Source organism: Giraffa tippelskirchi, chromosome X (genome assembly GCF_054371585.1).
Source record: "Giraffa tippelskirchi isolate mGirTip1 chromosome X, T2T-mGirTip1v1.2.pri, whole genome shotgun sequence".
Classification (NCBI taxonomy): Eukaryota; Metazoa; Chordata; class Mammalia; order Artiodactyla; family Giraffidae; genus Giraffa; species Giraffa tippelskirchi.
In genome coordinates, this window is record NC_137289.1 from 33,388,380 (window position 1) to 33,404,610 (window position 16,231).

The following is a 16,231-nucleotide window of genomic DNA, read 5'->3' on the forward strand; positions in this document are numbered from 1 at the left end:
CGACTGTCGTCTCAGCCGGCTGGGGTTGCTGGGGCCCCGCGGTTTCTCCAGTCCCATCTCTGCGTCGAACGCTCCGGGGGCCGGGGGGAGGGGGGTTGGGGGGGGAACAAATGGCAGCAAGCCTGAGCCCATCGAGGGCCAGGCGGAGAGACGTTCTCCCAACATTTCTCCCAGGCTCCCGGGACGCGTGAGGTCTCATTCCCTCGCCCCTCCCCTGTCCCAAGTCAGCTGGCACGATCGGGAGAAGCCCCTAGTTCGGGACCGACCCCAGGCAGGAGCCGGGAGTATTCAGCTCAGCCACAAGTGGGAGCTCGCGCGCCCCCACCCGCTCGCCCCCTGCCAGGACTCTCCCCACGTGCACCCCTCTACTCTATGGCCACGCCCTGCCCACGTGCACGCCCCAGCGGCCACACCCACCGCACGCGCCCTTACTTGGGAGACAAGCTATAAACTCGCAACGCGGCGTCACAGAAAGAGAATCCGACCGGTCAGGCCCTCGGTATCGCCGCCGTCAACAGCGCAGCGTCGGCCGAGGCGCACAGCTGCTCGGACAGCGCTAGCGACATGGGTCGTGCGCCCGGACGCCACCACGAAGACTCCGGTTACCTCGGCCTGGGAGTCGACGAGCCCCAGGAAGAACCCGGTCAGTGTCCGGAGCGGGATAGGTGCCCTGGCGAACTCGAGGGAAAGGCCCTTTCCCTGGGAGTGGCGAGTGGACGGGACGCGGCTGCGGCGCGGGCTCCGTCGCCGCTCAGGTCGCGGGCTCGCGCCTCCCGCCGCGGCGCACACTCGGCGCTCCGACGCCCAGACTTCTTGTCTTTTTCCTTTCCAGATACGAAGCCCACCGAGGTCTCGGGCATCGCAACAAGTGCCGCCGTCGAGGAGGAGTCGGGGTCGGAACCTGAGTCGGCAGCGGCGGCAGCAGCAGCGGAACAGGGCCAGGTTGGGGTGGGAGCACCCGACCCCATGGTGGACGAGATCCAGAAGGGCGGCGGCGGCGACGGCGACGGCGACGAGGAGGAGTTCCCGCAGGAGCCGCCGATGCAGGCGGACGCCGAGGATCCGCAGCCCTCGGACAGGCAGCCAAGATTCCACGGCTGCCCGTTCCACCGGCTGCACCTGAAGGAGCTGGAGAGCATTTTCCAGCGCAGCCGGTACCCCAATGTGTTCGCTCGGTAAGTGGCTTGCTCTGGAGGCGCCCCAAATTTTCTGGGACGTTAGGGCTCTTCTCCCGACGCCTTTGGCGCTGTCCCTTCCCCCAGAGCCCGATCTCGGTGGGGGGCTCGAGGCCCTTGGAGGCTGCCCGCCCTTGGGCTCCCGGGTTGGGGCGGGGCGGTGAGTGAGTGAATTAAATCCGGAAGCGTAGGTTTCGGTGAATAACGTTTCATTGGATCGGGGTTTAGGTCAGTGGGAGGCGAGTGAGACCCAGTCGTGCAAGTGCAGGATTGAATCTTGCCTTTATTTAAAATGTTAAATAATTTGGTCGTCGTGCAATGTTTTCGCGCGTTTAGTCTTCCAATATTTATTTGGTTGCACCCGGTCTTGGTGGCGGCATGCGAGATCTTTCGTTTCGGCCTGTGGGATCTAGCTCCCTGACCAGGGGTTGAACCGCGCCCCCTGCCGGGGGAGCGAGAAGTCTTAGCCACTGGACCACCAGGGAAGTCTCGGTGCCTTTAGTCTTGATTCTTAAACAGTGTATTAAAAACGCTTAATATGGAATACTGAGGTTTTCAGCGCTCCCATAAATTTTGTGCACAAAGGAAAATTCTCCCTAAAGAGAGCCTGGAACTGGATATACAAAAGGATGTTCCCTGGGCATTTGGGAGAATACAAATTTTAAAACCAGCATAAAATGGACATCGTATATCTAATGTGGTCCACAACTCCAAATACTGAATATTTGCCATTTTCTCCCCTTAGGAAGGCGCTTTCAAGTCGCAGCGATGGGAGCAAAGCCAGAGGGCAGTTCAGTAAGCCTGACAACAACAATTTGTGAGGGCAGCCGTTATAAAACCTGCTTCAAGTCTTGGACACACTGGTCCTAGACATTCTCAAGGTTTTTTGTTTTTTTTTTTTGGATGCCTTTTCCATGTTTAGCAAATAAGTTTTGAACTTTGGGGGCTTTGGCCAGTAGAAATAGGATAAGTAAACACCAATTTATGAAAATGCCAGTTATCAGTAGTAATGTGATTTCCTAAAAGAGCAAGAAAAGGAAATCACTGTTGTTCCTATTTCCTGTGAAAACTGAGACATAATAAAGTTCAATTTCTTCTAACTCTGGTATCCTTTATTGAGCACTTTGTGGAGTCATGTTGGGGCTGCATCTGATCTGGGAAGTGCACATTACTGTATTAAGGATCTAGGTTATGAGAGGGTTGAACTCTATTACTTAACATATCGAAAAGTCCTTAGCTAAATAAGTGGATTTATAAATATTCAGGCACTGGAGTTAGGGAGTAACTCACATACACTATATGAGTAAGTGTCTGTTTAGTTAGGCTGAGACTGATATGGGGAGACAGCTTAGAAGTCCAAGTGCAGGGGACTCCTGCCATTGATTTTAGTGCTCAGTAAAGCAGTGTAGAAAGCGTCAGCCCTACATCATTTTTAAAAACTATTTCTTTGGTTGCACCAGGTCTTAGATGTGGCATCTAGTTCCCTAACCAGGGATTGAACCCGGGTCCCAGCATTGGGAGTGGGGAGTCTTAGCCACTGGACCAGCAGGGAAGTCCTAGCCCTACCACTTCATGTTTGGTGTGCTATGATGTGTCAGCCTGAAACCATTGCTAAAACAGTGACATTATGGTGGAGGGTAGGAGCAAGGTGTACAAACTGGAAATTTGTCTGAAAATTGACACGACAATTTTGAACAAAGTGGCACTGAGCTAAGAGTGACCAGTTTAAGAGAATTGCATACAGTCAAACCATACACCTGGTGGATGGGGCTCAAATTGAACTTTATGAGTGAATATCCTCTGGAGGACTTGGGAACATCTAAAGATATATTTTTGATGGTATTATTTTAAAGAGGTGGGTATCATGGAATGTGTTTGGTGGGCGGTGGGAGTGGTGGGGGGAAGGGAAGCTTTCAGTTCAGGCCAGATTCTTTACCTGTGTTCACTTGAAATACTTTTTTGTTTGCTCAGGCAGCGATGACTGATTTGTAGGTCACAAGATTACCATTTGAGACTGTAGAAAAACCATAGGCTGTATTAAGAGAGTATGTATCCAAAACTCCCAGATGAGTTTATTCGCTTTGCTTCACAGTGCCCATGTGAGTGCAGTGATGGATACAGGCTGCCGGACTGGTGGTGGTGAGTTGTAGTGAACTTGGACCCAGGTGAGCTAAACTTCCCTCACCTCTGTAGGCTGAAATATCAAGGCAGCGTCCAGGGCGTCAGCAATCATGTCCCAGTAAGACAAGCCACAAGCCCCATGGGCCCTCCATAACCAGGCCTGCCTTGTCTATTTAACTTGAGGGAAACCTGTTTAAAAATCCAACTTGCTCCTATTGAACATCTCCTTCAGATGGAAGGAACTTTTATTTATTTATTTATTTATTTGAATTTTTTTTTTCCTTTAAAAAAATCATTTATTTTAATTGGAGGCAAATTACTTTACAATATTGTAGCGGTTTTTGCCATACATCGACATGAATCAGTCACGGGCACACACGTGTTTCCCATCCAGAACCCCCCTCCCACATCCCTCCCCATTCCATCCCCCAGGGTCCTCCCAGTGCACCAACCCTGAGCACCCTGTCTCAGGCATCAAACCTGGACCAGCGATCCACTTCACATTTGATAATACACACCTTTCAACGCTACCCTCTCAAATCATCCCACCCTCGCCTTCTCCCACAGAGTCCGAAAGACTGTTCTTTACATCTGTGTCTCTTTTGCTGTCTCACATATAGGGTCATCGTTGCCATCTTTCTAAATTCCATATATATGGGCTCGTTCGTATACTGTCTTGGTGTTTTTCTCTCTGATTTACTGCACTCTGTATAACAGGCTCCAGTTTCATCCACCTCATTAGAACTGATTCAAATGCATTCTTTTTAATGGCTGATTAATATCGCATTGTGCATATGTACCACGGCTTTCTCATCCATTCGTCTGCTGCCGGACATCTAGGTTGCTTCCATGTCCCTGCTATTACAAGCAGTGTTGTGCTGAACACTGGGGTACACGTGTGTCTTTCAAGTCTGGTTTCCTCGGTGTGTCTGCCCGGCAGTGGGATCGCTGGGTCGTATGGCAGTTCTAGTTCCAGTTTTGTAAGGAATCTGCACACTCTTCTCCACAGTGGCTGTACTAGCTTGCATTCCTACCAACGGTGTAAGAGGGCTCCTTTTTCTCTGCACCCTCTCCAGCATTTATTGTTTGTAGACTTTTGGATAGCAGCCATTCTGTCTGGTGTGAGATGGCACCTCATTGTGGTTTTGATTTGCATTTCTCTGATAATGAGAGACGTTGAGCATCTTTTCATGTGTGTGTTAGGCATCTGTATGTCTTCTTTGGTGAAATGTCTCTTTAGTTCTTTGGCCCGTGTTTTGACTGGGTCGTTTACTTTTCTGGAATTGAGCTGCAGGAGCTGCTTGTATATTTTTGAGATGAATTCATTGTCAGTTGCTTCATTTGCTAGTGTTTTCTCCTATTCTGACGGCTGTCTTGTCAGCTTACTTATAGGTTCCTTCCTTGTGCAAAAGCTGTTAAGTTTAATTAGGTCCCATTGGTTTATTTTTGCTTTTATTTCCATTACTTGGGGAGGTGGGTCGTAGAGGATCCTGCTGTGATTCATGTCAGAGCGTGTTTGGCCTCTGTTTTCCTCTAGGAGTTTGATAGTTTCTGGTCTTACGTTTAGAACTTTAATCCATTTTATTCCTGTGTATGGTGTTAGAAAGTGTTCTAGTTTCACTCCTTTACAAACGGAAGGGACTTTGAGTATGCTCAGCTGCCCCCACACCCAGGGTGATGCTATCCCTGGAAGGTAGGGGGCAGAGGCAGTTGGACCACTGAGGATCCGCTGTCAAGATACGGACATTTCTCCATCCTGTACCAGACATAGCATTGACAGAAGGGACTGGGTGCGATCCATCAGCTGGACTAGCATCTAACTGCAAAAACCACTAACGAGTATTCAGGGTGGGAGGACAGAGACAAAACAGGAGATCTGCTTATCGGGAAGCTTGGCACTTAGCGCTCAGTAAGGGTAAACTGAAGGGAACGGGGCTGTGGTGGAAACTTTACTAAGATGTTTTATCAATCAAGAAACAGCTTCTCCCAGGGGGATTTATAAGAGCTACAGCATAAAGAGTGGCATGTTGGCTGTGGGTCCCAGCAGCTCGGGCAGCGGGAAAAGTGGCAGCGGTCAGGCTACTCGGCCTCGCCAAGGCTCTTGGCGCGCCGCGGCCCTCAGGCTCCGGCTCTCGCCCACCCCGCCGCCACGATGCCCAAGAGGAAGGTCACCTCTGCAGAGGGGGTGGCGAAGGAGGAGCCCAAGAGGAGATCTTCAAGGCTGTCAGCTAAACCGGCTCCTGCAAAAGTGGAAACGAAGCCCAAAGAGGCCGGGGAAAGGATAAATCTTCAGGCAAAATAATGCAAACAGAAGGGAAAAGAGGAGCAAAGCCAAAACAGGCGGAAGGGGCCAACCCAGACACTAAAGAAGACTTACCTGCAGAAAATGGAGAGACTAAAATCGAGGCGAGCCCAACCTCTGATGAAGCAGAAGGAAAAGAAGCCAAGTCTCATTAATACCGCACACCCAGTCCGGTCAGTGGTCCCTGTTTCCCCTCTTGTCCCATCCAGAGGAATATTTTTATCACCCATTTTGTAAATGCAAGTATTTTAGTAGCTCTGAAACATTTTTAAAAAGGAGGAAATCCCACCTCATCCCATTTTTTAAGTGGAAATGCTTTTTTGCAAGAGGTGAAATCATTTGCTGGTTGTTTATTTTTTGGGACAACTAGAAACTAGTGGGATATTGGATAGTGGAGGCTTTGATTGTCTTGGGTGTCAGCTTAACAGTCCATAGATGGGGGTAGCTTTTCTATCCTATAATACAAAAGCATACTAAATGGCAGTGTGGAGTCAGTTGTGCATTTAATGTCTTGAACACTTTAAATTACTTCTCTTCCCAGCTTGTTTTGGTAGGATTCGTTCCTACAGCCAACTACTCCTTGATCTTGACTCTCCTGGTCAGAATTTTGTGCACTCTGTAATATCTTTGGTCGTGGTAGTTCAGTTTTCCTAGGAACTTGGTCAATGTGCTGTGAACGACTGACAGTTTGAGGATATAGTGTATATGATAGTGTGAATCAGTGGGACGTATGATGTAACAGAATATCAATATTTGAAGATAACTGGTACTTGATATCCTGTTAAGGAAAATTTGCTCCCAATTTTAAGCTGGAAAGTCACTGGAATAACTGCTAAGAATCACAACTACATGATTGTTTTCAGTTTCTGGTATGTATGTGAAGAAGTGTGTACAAATCGAAATGTCTGCGTAGTGATCCTCAAAACAACCAATCAAAACTCCATTATAAAAGATGAAAACAAGAGTGGCATGTTGTGTGGGGGGAAGTGGTTACTATGACAGAAATTGCTCAAGATAGTAAACCAATCCCTTTTTTCCTCTCTTAATTGAAGGTTTGGTTGAAGAATATGAGAGTCAAGGGGAGGAGACATCAGAGGGCATTAATGTTGAGAAATACGCACCGCGCCCCCCCTCCCCGGGCCACCCTGTGGGCATCATCTCGGATGGGCCCTGTAGTCCCATCCTTGTTCTGGAGCCTGATTGGAGAAGGGTTCTTCTGGAGCCACTGTCATGCAGGCGGCCTGTGCCATCCATGCCTCCTCTGCCCTCGCGTCCCTCTGGCCAGGCCGAAGTTGGCCCAGAATCAGCCCCTGTCACCCGTGACCGTGCTGTAGTCCCTCGTGACTAAGATATGGTCTCCATGACAGTTCTTCTGAAGATATTTTCTGCCAGGTTTTATGCACAGCACAGTACCAAGAGCACTTCACCGAATGCCCGTTAAATGAGTTGAATACATGCAAAAAGTCAGTGTCCCCCTTTTAAAGTAGGGCACATTTTTGTATTTTTCAATAAAGAGGTGAATTCTCAGCATCTTGTGTGTGTGTGTGTGTGTGTGTGTGTGTGTGTGTGTCCAATGGGGTTAAGTGTGAACAGATGGGAATTTCTAAGGGAATGTCATTCACAGAGAATGGCAAGGAGGCCTCCTATCAAGAGGTGCCATCCCCCGGTCACTGGCAGTGGGCCTGTGTGCATGATAGAAGTTTTCCAAGTACCCAAGGTCGGTTTCTACTGACGCATACTTTTTTTTCCCTCCACCTTCCATTATCCCATCCTCACCCTCACCCTTTGGTGTTGCATGCACATGCAAGATGGGGCGGGACGAGTCCCCAGTGAGAGAAGAGTGTATTTCCAGGCAGGGTAGAGTCCCACCCGTGGTAATTGAAACACTCAGCCCAATGCTGGACACAAGGGAAGCTTCCTAAGAGGCTACATTACAGGGATCCATGGGAAGGTGGCAGCCGAGCATTCATCCCACATGCTCCAAATTCTGTTCGCTGTCCTCTCTGGGGAGAAGATGGGGGAATGGGAGTCCTGGCACACAGGTTCTGCTGCTTCAGAGGCGACACAGAGGAGACCCCATAAGGCCGGTGAGGAGTATTGCACCTTCCTCCAAAGCAATCACACCCTCCAATGTATTATCTTCCTTGAGAGAACCTTGATTCCTGCTAATTCAACACCAAAACGGATTATTTTGGTTTAGTGCTGTGCAAAGCAAGAAGAGCGCCTTCCCGAGTAGCGTCCTCAGGCCCACGTTTTAGAAAGCATTAAGTTCTCAGTACAACCTTGGCACCTGACCTGTCTCTTGAGAAACCTGTATGCAGGTCAGGAAGCAACAGGTAGAACTGGACATGGAACAACACACTGGTTCCAAACAGGACAAGGAGTATGTCAAGTCTCTATATTGTCACCCTGCTTCTTTAACTTCTAGGCAGAGTACATCATGAGAAACGCTGGGCTGGAGGAAGCACAAGCTGGAATCAAGATTGCCGGGAAAAATATCAATAACCTCAGCTTATGCAGATGACACCACCCTTATGACAGAAAGTGAAGAGGAACTAAAAAGCCTCTCGGTGAAAGTGAGAGAGGAGAGTGCAAGAGTTAGCTTAAAGCTCAACATTCAGAAAACGAAGATCGTGGCATCCGGTCCCATCACTTCCTGGGAAATAGATGGGGAAACAGTGTCAGGCTTTATTCTTGGGGGCCTCCAAAATCCCTGCAGCCATGAAATTAAAAGACGCTTACTCCCTGGAAGGAAAGTTATGACCAGCCTAGATAGCATATTAAAAAGCAGAGACCTTTGCCAACAAAGGTCCGTCTAGTCAAGGCCATGGTTTTTCCAGTAGTCATGTACGGAGGTGAGAGTTGGACTGTGAAGAAAACTGAGCGCCGAAGAACTGATGCTTTTGAACCGTGGTGTTGGAGAAGACTCTTGAGAGTCCCTTGGACTGCAAGGAGATCCAACCAGTCCATCCTAAGGGAGATCAGTCCTGGGTGTTCATAGGAAGGAATGATGTTGAAGCCGAAACTCCAGTACTTTGGCCACCTCATGCGAAGAGTTGACTCATTGGAAAAGACCCTGATGCTGGGAAGGATTGGGGGCAGGAGCAGAAGGGGACGACAGAGGATGAGATGGCTGGATGGCATCACTGACTCGATGGACATGAGTGTGGGTAAACTCTGGGAGTTGGTGATGGACAGGGAGGCCTGGCGTGCTGCGGTCCATGGGGTCCCAACGAGTCGGACACGACTGAGCGACTGAACCGAACTGAACAACCATTGCTCGGAGCAGTGCAAGGCTTCTTTAATGTTCAGTTCAGTTCCGTTTAGTCGCTCAGTCGTGTCTGACTCGTTGCGACCCCGTGGACTGCAGCATGCCAGGCTTCCCTGTCCATCACCAACTCTCAGAGCTTGCTCAAACTCATGTCCATCGAGTCAGTGATGCCATCCAACCATCTCATCCTCAGGACTGAGTTCCTTTAGGATGGACTGGTTTGATCTCCTCGCAGGCCAAGGGACCCCCAGGAGTCTTCTCCCAGGTCACAGTTCCAAAGCATCAATTCTTTAAGGTGGTTTCTGTTAAATGTGTTTAATGGTGAACACTGAGGTCCTCCTGTGAAGTGATTGCTGAGATAAGTGGCTTGACTCCATTGGAATTTCCTCTCACAGGGGTACATCCCAGGCCAGTTTCACAGCTTGGATGCTCCCAGTGGAGCGAGAGGCTCTGTTTTGGGGGGGAAAGCATGTGCTTTAGGCTGTGCTTCCACTACTTTCACTCCTCTCTTCTCTCCCTTTGCACTTGTGGCTGTGTGTCAGACATCAGCACGGTGGTTGTGTGTGATGTGGGCCTTCTGCACAGAGAGGAGGGGAGTGCACCCTGAGGCCCAGCCTCCGTTGGGAGAGAGGAACAACTGAGCCCCAGTGTGCACACGTTGCCATCCTCACCAGATGCTGTTGAAAACACAATTTCTCATTTACGAGTATTGACCCCAGACCTTCTTTTTAAACATCAGGTTCCTCAAACTTCAGAAATACAAGTACAGCATCTTGTACAAACAAAAGCCACCGGCCACCACCGCTGCTAAGTCGCTTCAGTCGTGTCCGACTCTGTGCGACCCCATAGCCGGCAGCCCACCAGGCTCCGCCGTCCCTGGGATTCTCCAGGCAAGAATACTGGAGTGGGTTGCCATTTCCTTCTCCAGTGCATGAAAGGGAAAAGTGAAAGTGAAGTCGCTCAGTTGTGTCCGACTCTTAGCGACCGCGTGGACTGAAGCCTGCCAGGCTCCTCCGTCCATGGGATTTTCCAGGCAAAAGAGTACTGGAGTGGGGTGCCATCGCCTTCTCCGTAAATCTTACCTAGGTGAATCTATTTAGAGGGCTGCTTCCACATTACAGAAAGCTGTCACACGACCTGCATTGTAAGGGATACCCTAGCTAGGCTAAGGAACACCAGGATCATAACCATTAGAGGTTTCTCAGCTTATAACTAATCCCAAGCCCAAACTGTTCATTGTGGGTGAGGTGAGTAGGGTGGAGAACAAGAGTTCTGGAAGATGGTCCCAGTCAAAGGGAGAGAGAGGGGGGGAAAGAGGAGGGTGAGAAGGGAAAAGGTGGGCGCCAAGGAGGGGATTAGAGGAGGCAAAGAAGAAAAAGAGGAATTTAACCCAAGTCCAGGGGCTTTCCAGGTGGCTGAGCCATAAGGAATCCGCCTGCCAATGCAGGAGACGCAGGTTCCATCCCTGGGTCGGGAAGATCCCCTGGAGAAGGGAATGGCAACCCACGACAGTATTCTTGCTTGGAGAATCCCATGGACAGAGGAGCCTGGCGTGCTACAGTCCACGGGGTCGCAAAGAGTCGGACGCGACTGAGCGACTAAACAACGACGACACCCCAGTCCACACAGCGCCCAGCATAAGAAACCCGTGCACTTGTGCAGAGGGCCGGCAGCCCCAGACGCGGTAGCGGAGCATAGCAAAGCAGATGCTGTGTCCTCCACAATCGCGTCCAGGGCCAAAGCAAGGGCCACGTGCGGTGTTCTACACTTGCTCTCTGACGTAGGTTAGTAGACATTTGGATTACTTGTTGCATTCGCAAGGAACAGGCTGGGCTTCTTGCAGCAGGCCTCCGAGCACACAGTGTGTCTGCAAATACAGCCCCAATTCCCTCGACCCAGTAGCCTCCAGGGAACGAGGCGGGCTCTGCGTTTAGCGCCTTCCTGCAAAAATCCAGTAAGTAGTCTCCCACCTAAATCTTTCCGTCTGAATCACTAGCCCGTTTCATGGACTTTGAGAGCGAATGGACCAGAATCACAGTCCCATCCGTTAATTATCGACTTCCCAGAGGGAAGTCGCGCTCAGAGCCCACGCGACAAGGGGGGACGACTGTCGTCTCAGCCGGCTGGGGTTGCTGGGGCCCCGCGGTTTCTCCAGTCCCATCTCTGCGTCGAACGCTCCGGGGGCCGGGGGGAGGGGGGTTGGGGGGGGAACAAATGGCAGCAAGCCTGAGCCCATCGAGGGCCAGGCGGAGAGACGTTCTCCCAACATTTCTCCCAGGCTCCCGGGACGCGTGAGGTCTCATTCCCTCGCCCCTCCCCTGTCCCAAGTCAGCTGGCACGATCGGGAGAAGCCCCTAGTTCGGGACCGACCCCAGGCAGGAGCCGGGAGTATTCAGCTCAGCCACAAGTGGGAGCTCGCGCGCCCCCACCCGCTCGCCCCCTGCCAGGACTCTCCCCACGTGCACCCCTCTACTCTATGGCCACGCCCTGCCCAGGTGCACGCCCCAGCGGCCACACCCACCGCACGCGCCGTTACTGGGGAGACAAGCTATAAACTCGCAACGCGGCGTCACAGAAAGAGAATCCGACCGGTCAGGCCCTCGGGATCGCCGCCGTCAACAGCGCAGCGTCGGCCGAGGCGCACAGCTGCTCGGACAGCGCTAGCGACATGGGTCGTGCGCCCGGACGCCACCACGAAGACTCCGGTTACCTCGGCCTGGGAGTCGACGAGCCCCAGGAAGAACCCGGTCAGTGTCCGGAGCGGGATAGGTGCCCTGGCGAACTCGAGGGAAAGGCCCTTTCCCTGGGAGTGGCGAGTGGACGGGACGCGGCTGCGGCGCGGGCTCCGTCGCCGCTCAGGTCGCGGGCTCGCGCCTCCCGCCGCGGCGCACACTCGGCGCTCCGACGCCCAGACTTCTTGTCTTTTTCCTTTCCAGATACGAAGCCCACCGAGGTCTCGGGCATCGCAACAAGTGCCGCCGTCGAGGAGGAGTCGGGGTCGGAACCTGAGTCGGCAGCGGCGGCAGCAGCAGCGGAACAGGGCCAGGTTGGGGTGGGAGCACCCGACCCCATGGTGGACGAGATCCAGAAGGGCGGCGGCGGCGACGGCGACGGCGACGAGGAGGAGTTCCCGCAGGAGCCGCCGATGCAGGCGGACGCCGAGGATCCGCAGCCCTCGGACAGGCAGCCAAGATTCCACGGCTGCCCGTTCCACCGGCTGCACCTGAAGGAGCTGGAGAGCATTTTCCAGCGCAGCCGGTACCCCAATGTGTTCGCTCGGTAAGTGGCTTGCTCTGGAGGCGCCCCAAATTTTCTGGGACGTTAGGGCTCTTCTCCCGACGCCTTTGGCGCTGTCCCTTCCCCCAGAGCCCGATCTCGGTGGGGGGCTCGAGGCCCTTGGAGGCTGCCCGCCCTTGGGCTCCCGGGTTGGGGCGGGGCGGTGAGTGAGTGAATTAAATCCGGAAGCGTAGGTTTCGGTGAATAACGTTTCATTGGATCGGGGTTTAGGTCAGTGGGAGGCGAGTGAGACCCAGTCGTGCAAGTGCAGGATTGAATCTTGCCTTTATTTAAAATGTTAAATAATTTGGTCGTCGTGCAATGTTTTCGCGCGTTTAGTCTTCCAATATTTATTTGGTTGCACCCGGTCTTGGTGGCGGCATGCGAGATCTTTCGTTTCGGCCTGTGGGATCTAGCTCCCTGACCAGGGGTTGAACCGCGCCCCCTGCCGGGGGAGCGAGAAGTCTTAGCCACTGGACCACCAGGGAAGTCTCGGTGCCTTTAGTCTTGATTCTTAAACAGTGTATTAAAAACGCTTAATATGGAATACTGAGGTTTTCAGCGCTCCCATAAATTTTGTGCACAAAGGAAAATTCTCCCTAAAGAGAGCCTGGAACTGGATATACAAAAGGATGTTCCCTGGGCATTTGGGAGAATACAAATTTTAAAACCAGCATAAAATGGACATCGTATATCTAATGTGGTCCACAACTCCAAATACTGAATATTTGCCATTTTCTCCCCTTAGGAAGGCGCTTTCAAGTCGCAGCGATGGGAGCAAAGCCAGAGGGCAGTTCAGTAAGCCTGACAACAACAATTTGTGAGGGCAGCCGTTATAAAACCTGCTTCAAGTCTTGGACACACTGGTCCTAGACATTCTCAAGGTTTTTTGTTTTTTTTTTTTGGATGCCTTTTCCATGTTTAGCAAATAAGTTTTGAACTTTGGGGGCTTTGGCCAGTAGAAATAGGATAAGTAAACACCAATTTATGAAAATGCCAGTTATCAGTAGTAATGTGATTTCCTAAAAGAGCAAGAAAAGGAAATCACTGTTGTTCCTATTTCCTGTGAAAACTGAGACATAATAAAGTTCAATTTCTTCTAACTCTGGTATCCTTTATTGAGCACTTTGTGGAGTCATGTTGGGGCTGCATCTGATCTGGGAAGTGCACATTACTGTATTAAGGATCTAGGTTATGAGAGGGTTGAACTCTATTACTTAACATATCGAAAAGTCCTTAGCTAAATAAGTGGATTTATAAATATTCAGGCACTGGAGTTAGGGAGTAACTCACATACACTATATGAGTAAGTGTCTGTTTAGTTAGGCTGAGACTGATATGGGGAGACAGCTTAGAAGTCCAAGTGCAGGGGACTCCTGCCATTGATTTTAGTGCTCAGTAAAGCAGTGTAGAAAGCGTCAGCCCTACATCATTTTTAAAAACTATTTCTTTGGTTGCACCAGGTCTTAGATGTGGCATCTAGTTCCCTAACCAGGGATTGAACCCGGGTCCCAGCATTGGGAGTGGGGAGTCTTAGCCACTGGACCAGCAGGGAAGTCCTAGCCCTACCACTTCATGTTTGGTGTGCTATGATGTGTCAGCCTGAAACCATTGCTAAAACAGTGACATTATGGTGGAGGGTAGGAGCAAGGTGTACAAACTGGAAATTTGTCTGAAAATTGACACGACAATTTTGAACAAAGTGGCACTGAGCTAAGAGTGACCAGTTTAAGAGAATTGCATACAGTCAAACCATACACCTGGTGGATGGGGCTCAAATTGAACTTTATGAGTGAATATCCTCTGGAGGACTTGGGAACATCTAAAGATATATTTTTGATGGTATTATTTTAAAGAGGTGGGTATCGGGGAATGTGTTTGGTGGGCGGTGGGAGTGGTGGGGGGAAGGGAAGCTTTCAGTTCAGGCCAGATTCTTTACCTGTGTTCACTTGAAATACTTTTTTGTTTGCTCAGGCAGCGATGACTGATTTGTAGGTCACAAGATTACCATTTGAGACTGTAGAAAAACCATAGGCTGTATTAAGAGAGTATGTATCCAAAACTCCCAGATGAGTTTATTCGCTTTGCTTCACAGTGCCCATGTGAGTGCAGTGATGGATACAGGCTGCCGGACTGGTGGTGGTGAGTTGTAGTGAACTTGGACCCAGGTGAGCTAAACTTCCCTCACCTCTGTAGGCTGAAATATCAAGGCAGCGTCCAGGGCGTCAGCAATCATGTCCCAGTAAGACAAGCCACAAGCCCCATGGGCCCTCCATAACCAGGCCTGCCTTGTCTATTTAACTTGAGGGAAACCTGTTTAAAAATCCAACTTGCTCCTATTGAACATCTCCTTCAGATGGAAGGAACTTTTATTTATTTATTTATTTATTTGAATTTTTTTTTTCCTTTAAAAAAATCATTTATTTTAATTGGAGGCAAATTACTTTACAATATTGTAGCGGTTTTTGCCATACATCGACATGAATCAGTCACGGGCACACACGTGTTTCCCATCCAGAACCCCCCTCCCACATCCCTCCCCATTCCATCCCCCAGGGTCCTCCCAGTGCACCAACCCTGAGCACCCTGTCTCAGGCATCAAACCTGGACCAGCGATCCACTTCACATTTGATAATACACACCTTTCAACGCTACCCTCTCAAATCATCCCACCCTCGCCTTCTCCCACAGAGTCCGAAAGACTGTTCTTTACATCTGTGTCTCTTTTGCTGTCTCACATATAGGGTCATCGTTGCCATCTTTCTAAATTCCATATATATGGGCTCGTTCGTATACTGTCTTGGTGTTTTTCTCTCTGATTTACTGCACTCTGTATAACAGGCTCCAGTTTCATCCACCTCATTAGAACTGATTCAAATGCATTCTTTTTAATGGCTGATTAATATCGCATTGTGCATATGTACCACGGCTTTCTCATCCATTCGTCTGCTGCCGGACATCTAGGTTGCTTCCATGTCCCTGCTATTACAAGCAGTGTTGTGCTGAACACTGGGGTACACGTGTGTCTTTCAAGTCTGGTTTCCTCGGTGTGTCTGCCCGGCAGTGGGATCGCTGGGTCGTATGGCAGTTCTAGTTCCAGTTTTGTAAGGAATCTGCACACTCTTCTCCACAGTGGCTGTACTAGCTTGCATTCCTACCAACGGTGTAAGAGGGCTCCTTTTTCTCTGCACCCTCTCCAGCATTTATTGTTTGTAGACTTTTGGATAGCAGCCATTCTGTCTGGTGTGAGATGGCACCTCATTGTGGTTTTGATTTGCATTTCTCTGATAATGAGAGACGTTGAGCATCTTTTCATGTGTGTGTTAGGCATCTGTATGTCTTCTTTGGTGAAATGTCTCTTTAGTTCTTTGGCCCGTGTTTTGACTGGGTCGTTTACTTTTCTGGAATTGAGCTGCAGGAGCTGCTTGTATATTTTTGAGATGAATTCATTGTCAGTTGCTTCATTTGCTAGTGTTTTCTCCTATTCTGACGGCTGTCTTGTCAGCTTACTTATAGGTTCCTTCCTTGTGCAAAAGCTGTTAAGTTTAATTAGGTCCCATTGGTTTATTTTTGCTTTTATTTCCATTACTTGGGGAGGTGGGTCGTAGAGGATCCTGCTGTGATTCATGTCAGAGCGTGTTTGGCCTCTGTTTTCCTCTAGGAGTTTGATAGTTTCTGGTCTTACGTTTAGAACTTTAATCCATTTTATTCCTGTGTATGGTGTTAGAAAGTGTTCTAGTTTCACTCCTTTACAAACGGAAGGGACTTTGAGTATGCTCAGCTGCCCCCACACCCAGGGTGATGCTATCCCTGGAAGGTAGGGGGCAGAGGCAGTTGGACCACTGAGGATCCGCTGTCGAGATACGGACATTTCTCCATCCTGTACCAGACATAGCATTGACAGAAGGGACTGGGTGCGATCCATCAGCTGGACTAGCATCTAACTGCAAAAACCACTAACGAGTATTCAGGGTGGGAGGACAGAGACAAAACAGGAGATCTGCTTATCGGGAAGCTTGGCACTTAGCGCTCAGTAAGGGTAAACTGAAGGGAACGGGGCTGTGGTGGAAACTTTACTAAGATGTT

The 16,231-nt window shown here is 50.1% G+C and overlaps 2 protein-coding genes and 1 pseudogene across 2 annotated transcripts; all 3 read left to right on the forward strand.

Moving 5' to 3' along the window:
* The first annotated feature begins 474 nt into the window (after positions 1-474).
* On the forward strand, positions 475-2,275 carry LOC145535361 (uncharacterized). Its single transcript, XM_081563777.1, has 3 exons — positions 475-643; positions 833-1,175; positions 1,921-2,275. The coding sequence occupies exons 1-3, from the start codon at positions 565-567 to the stop codon at positions 1,994-1,996; spliced, it is 498 nt and encodes a 165-aa protein (XP_081419903.1). The 5' UTR covers positions 475-564; the 3' UTR covers positions 1,997-2,275.
* Positions 2,276-5,448: 3,173 nt separating this feature from the next.
* On the forward strand, positions 5,449-5,753 carry LOC145536466 (non-histone chromosomal protein HMG-14 pseudogene; annotated as a pseudogene).
* A 5,696-nt stretch (positions 5,754-11,449) lies between these two features.
* On the forward strand, positions 11,450-13,248 carry LOC145535388 (uncharacterized). Its single transcript, XM_081563811.1, has 3 exons — positions 11,450-11,616; positions 11,806-12,148; positions 12,894-13,248. Exons 1-3 carry the CDS (start codon positions 11,538-11,540, stop codon positions 12,967-12,969), a joined length of 498 nt encoding a protein of 165 aa, XP_081419937.1. The 5' UTR covers positions 11,450-11,537; the 3' UTR covers positions 12,970-13,248.
* Positions 13,249-16,231: the final 2,983 nt, after the last annotated feature.

Bases quoted from the DNA above. Each gene is read 5' to 3' on its own strand.
- LOC145535361 (XM_081563777.1), top strand. From the start codon at position 565: ATGGGTCGTGCGCCCGGACGCCACCACGAAGACTCCGGTTACCTCGGC. The intron at 644-832 runs GTCAGTGTCCGG...TTTCCTTTCCAG, and splicing joins CGAGCCCCAGGAAGAACCCG to ATACGAAGCCCACCGAGGTC. The intron at 1,176-1,920 runs GTAAGTGGCTTG...TTCTCCCCTTAG, and splicing joins TACCCCAATGTGTTCGCTCG to GAAGGCGCTTTCAAGTCGCA.
- LOC145535388 (XM_081563811.1), top strand. From the start codon at position 11,538: ATGGGTCGTGCGCCCGGACGCCACCACGAAGACTCCGGTTACCTCGGC. The intron at 11,617-11,805 runs GTCAGTGTCCGG...TTTCCTTTCCAG, and splicing joins CGAGCCCCAGGAAGAACCCG to ATACGAAGCCCACCGAGGTC. The intron at 12,149-12,893 runs GTAAGTGGCTTG...TTCTCCCCTTAG, and splicing joins TACCCCAATGTGTTCGCTCG to GAAGGCGCTTTCAAGTCGCA.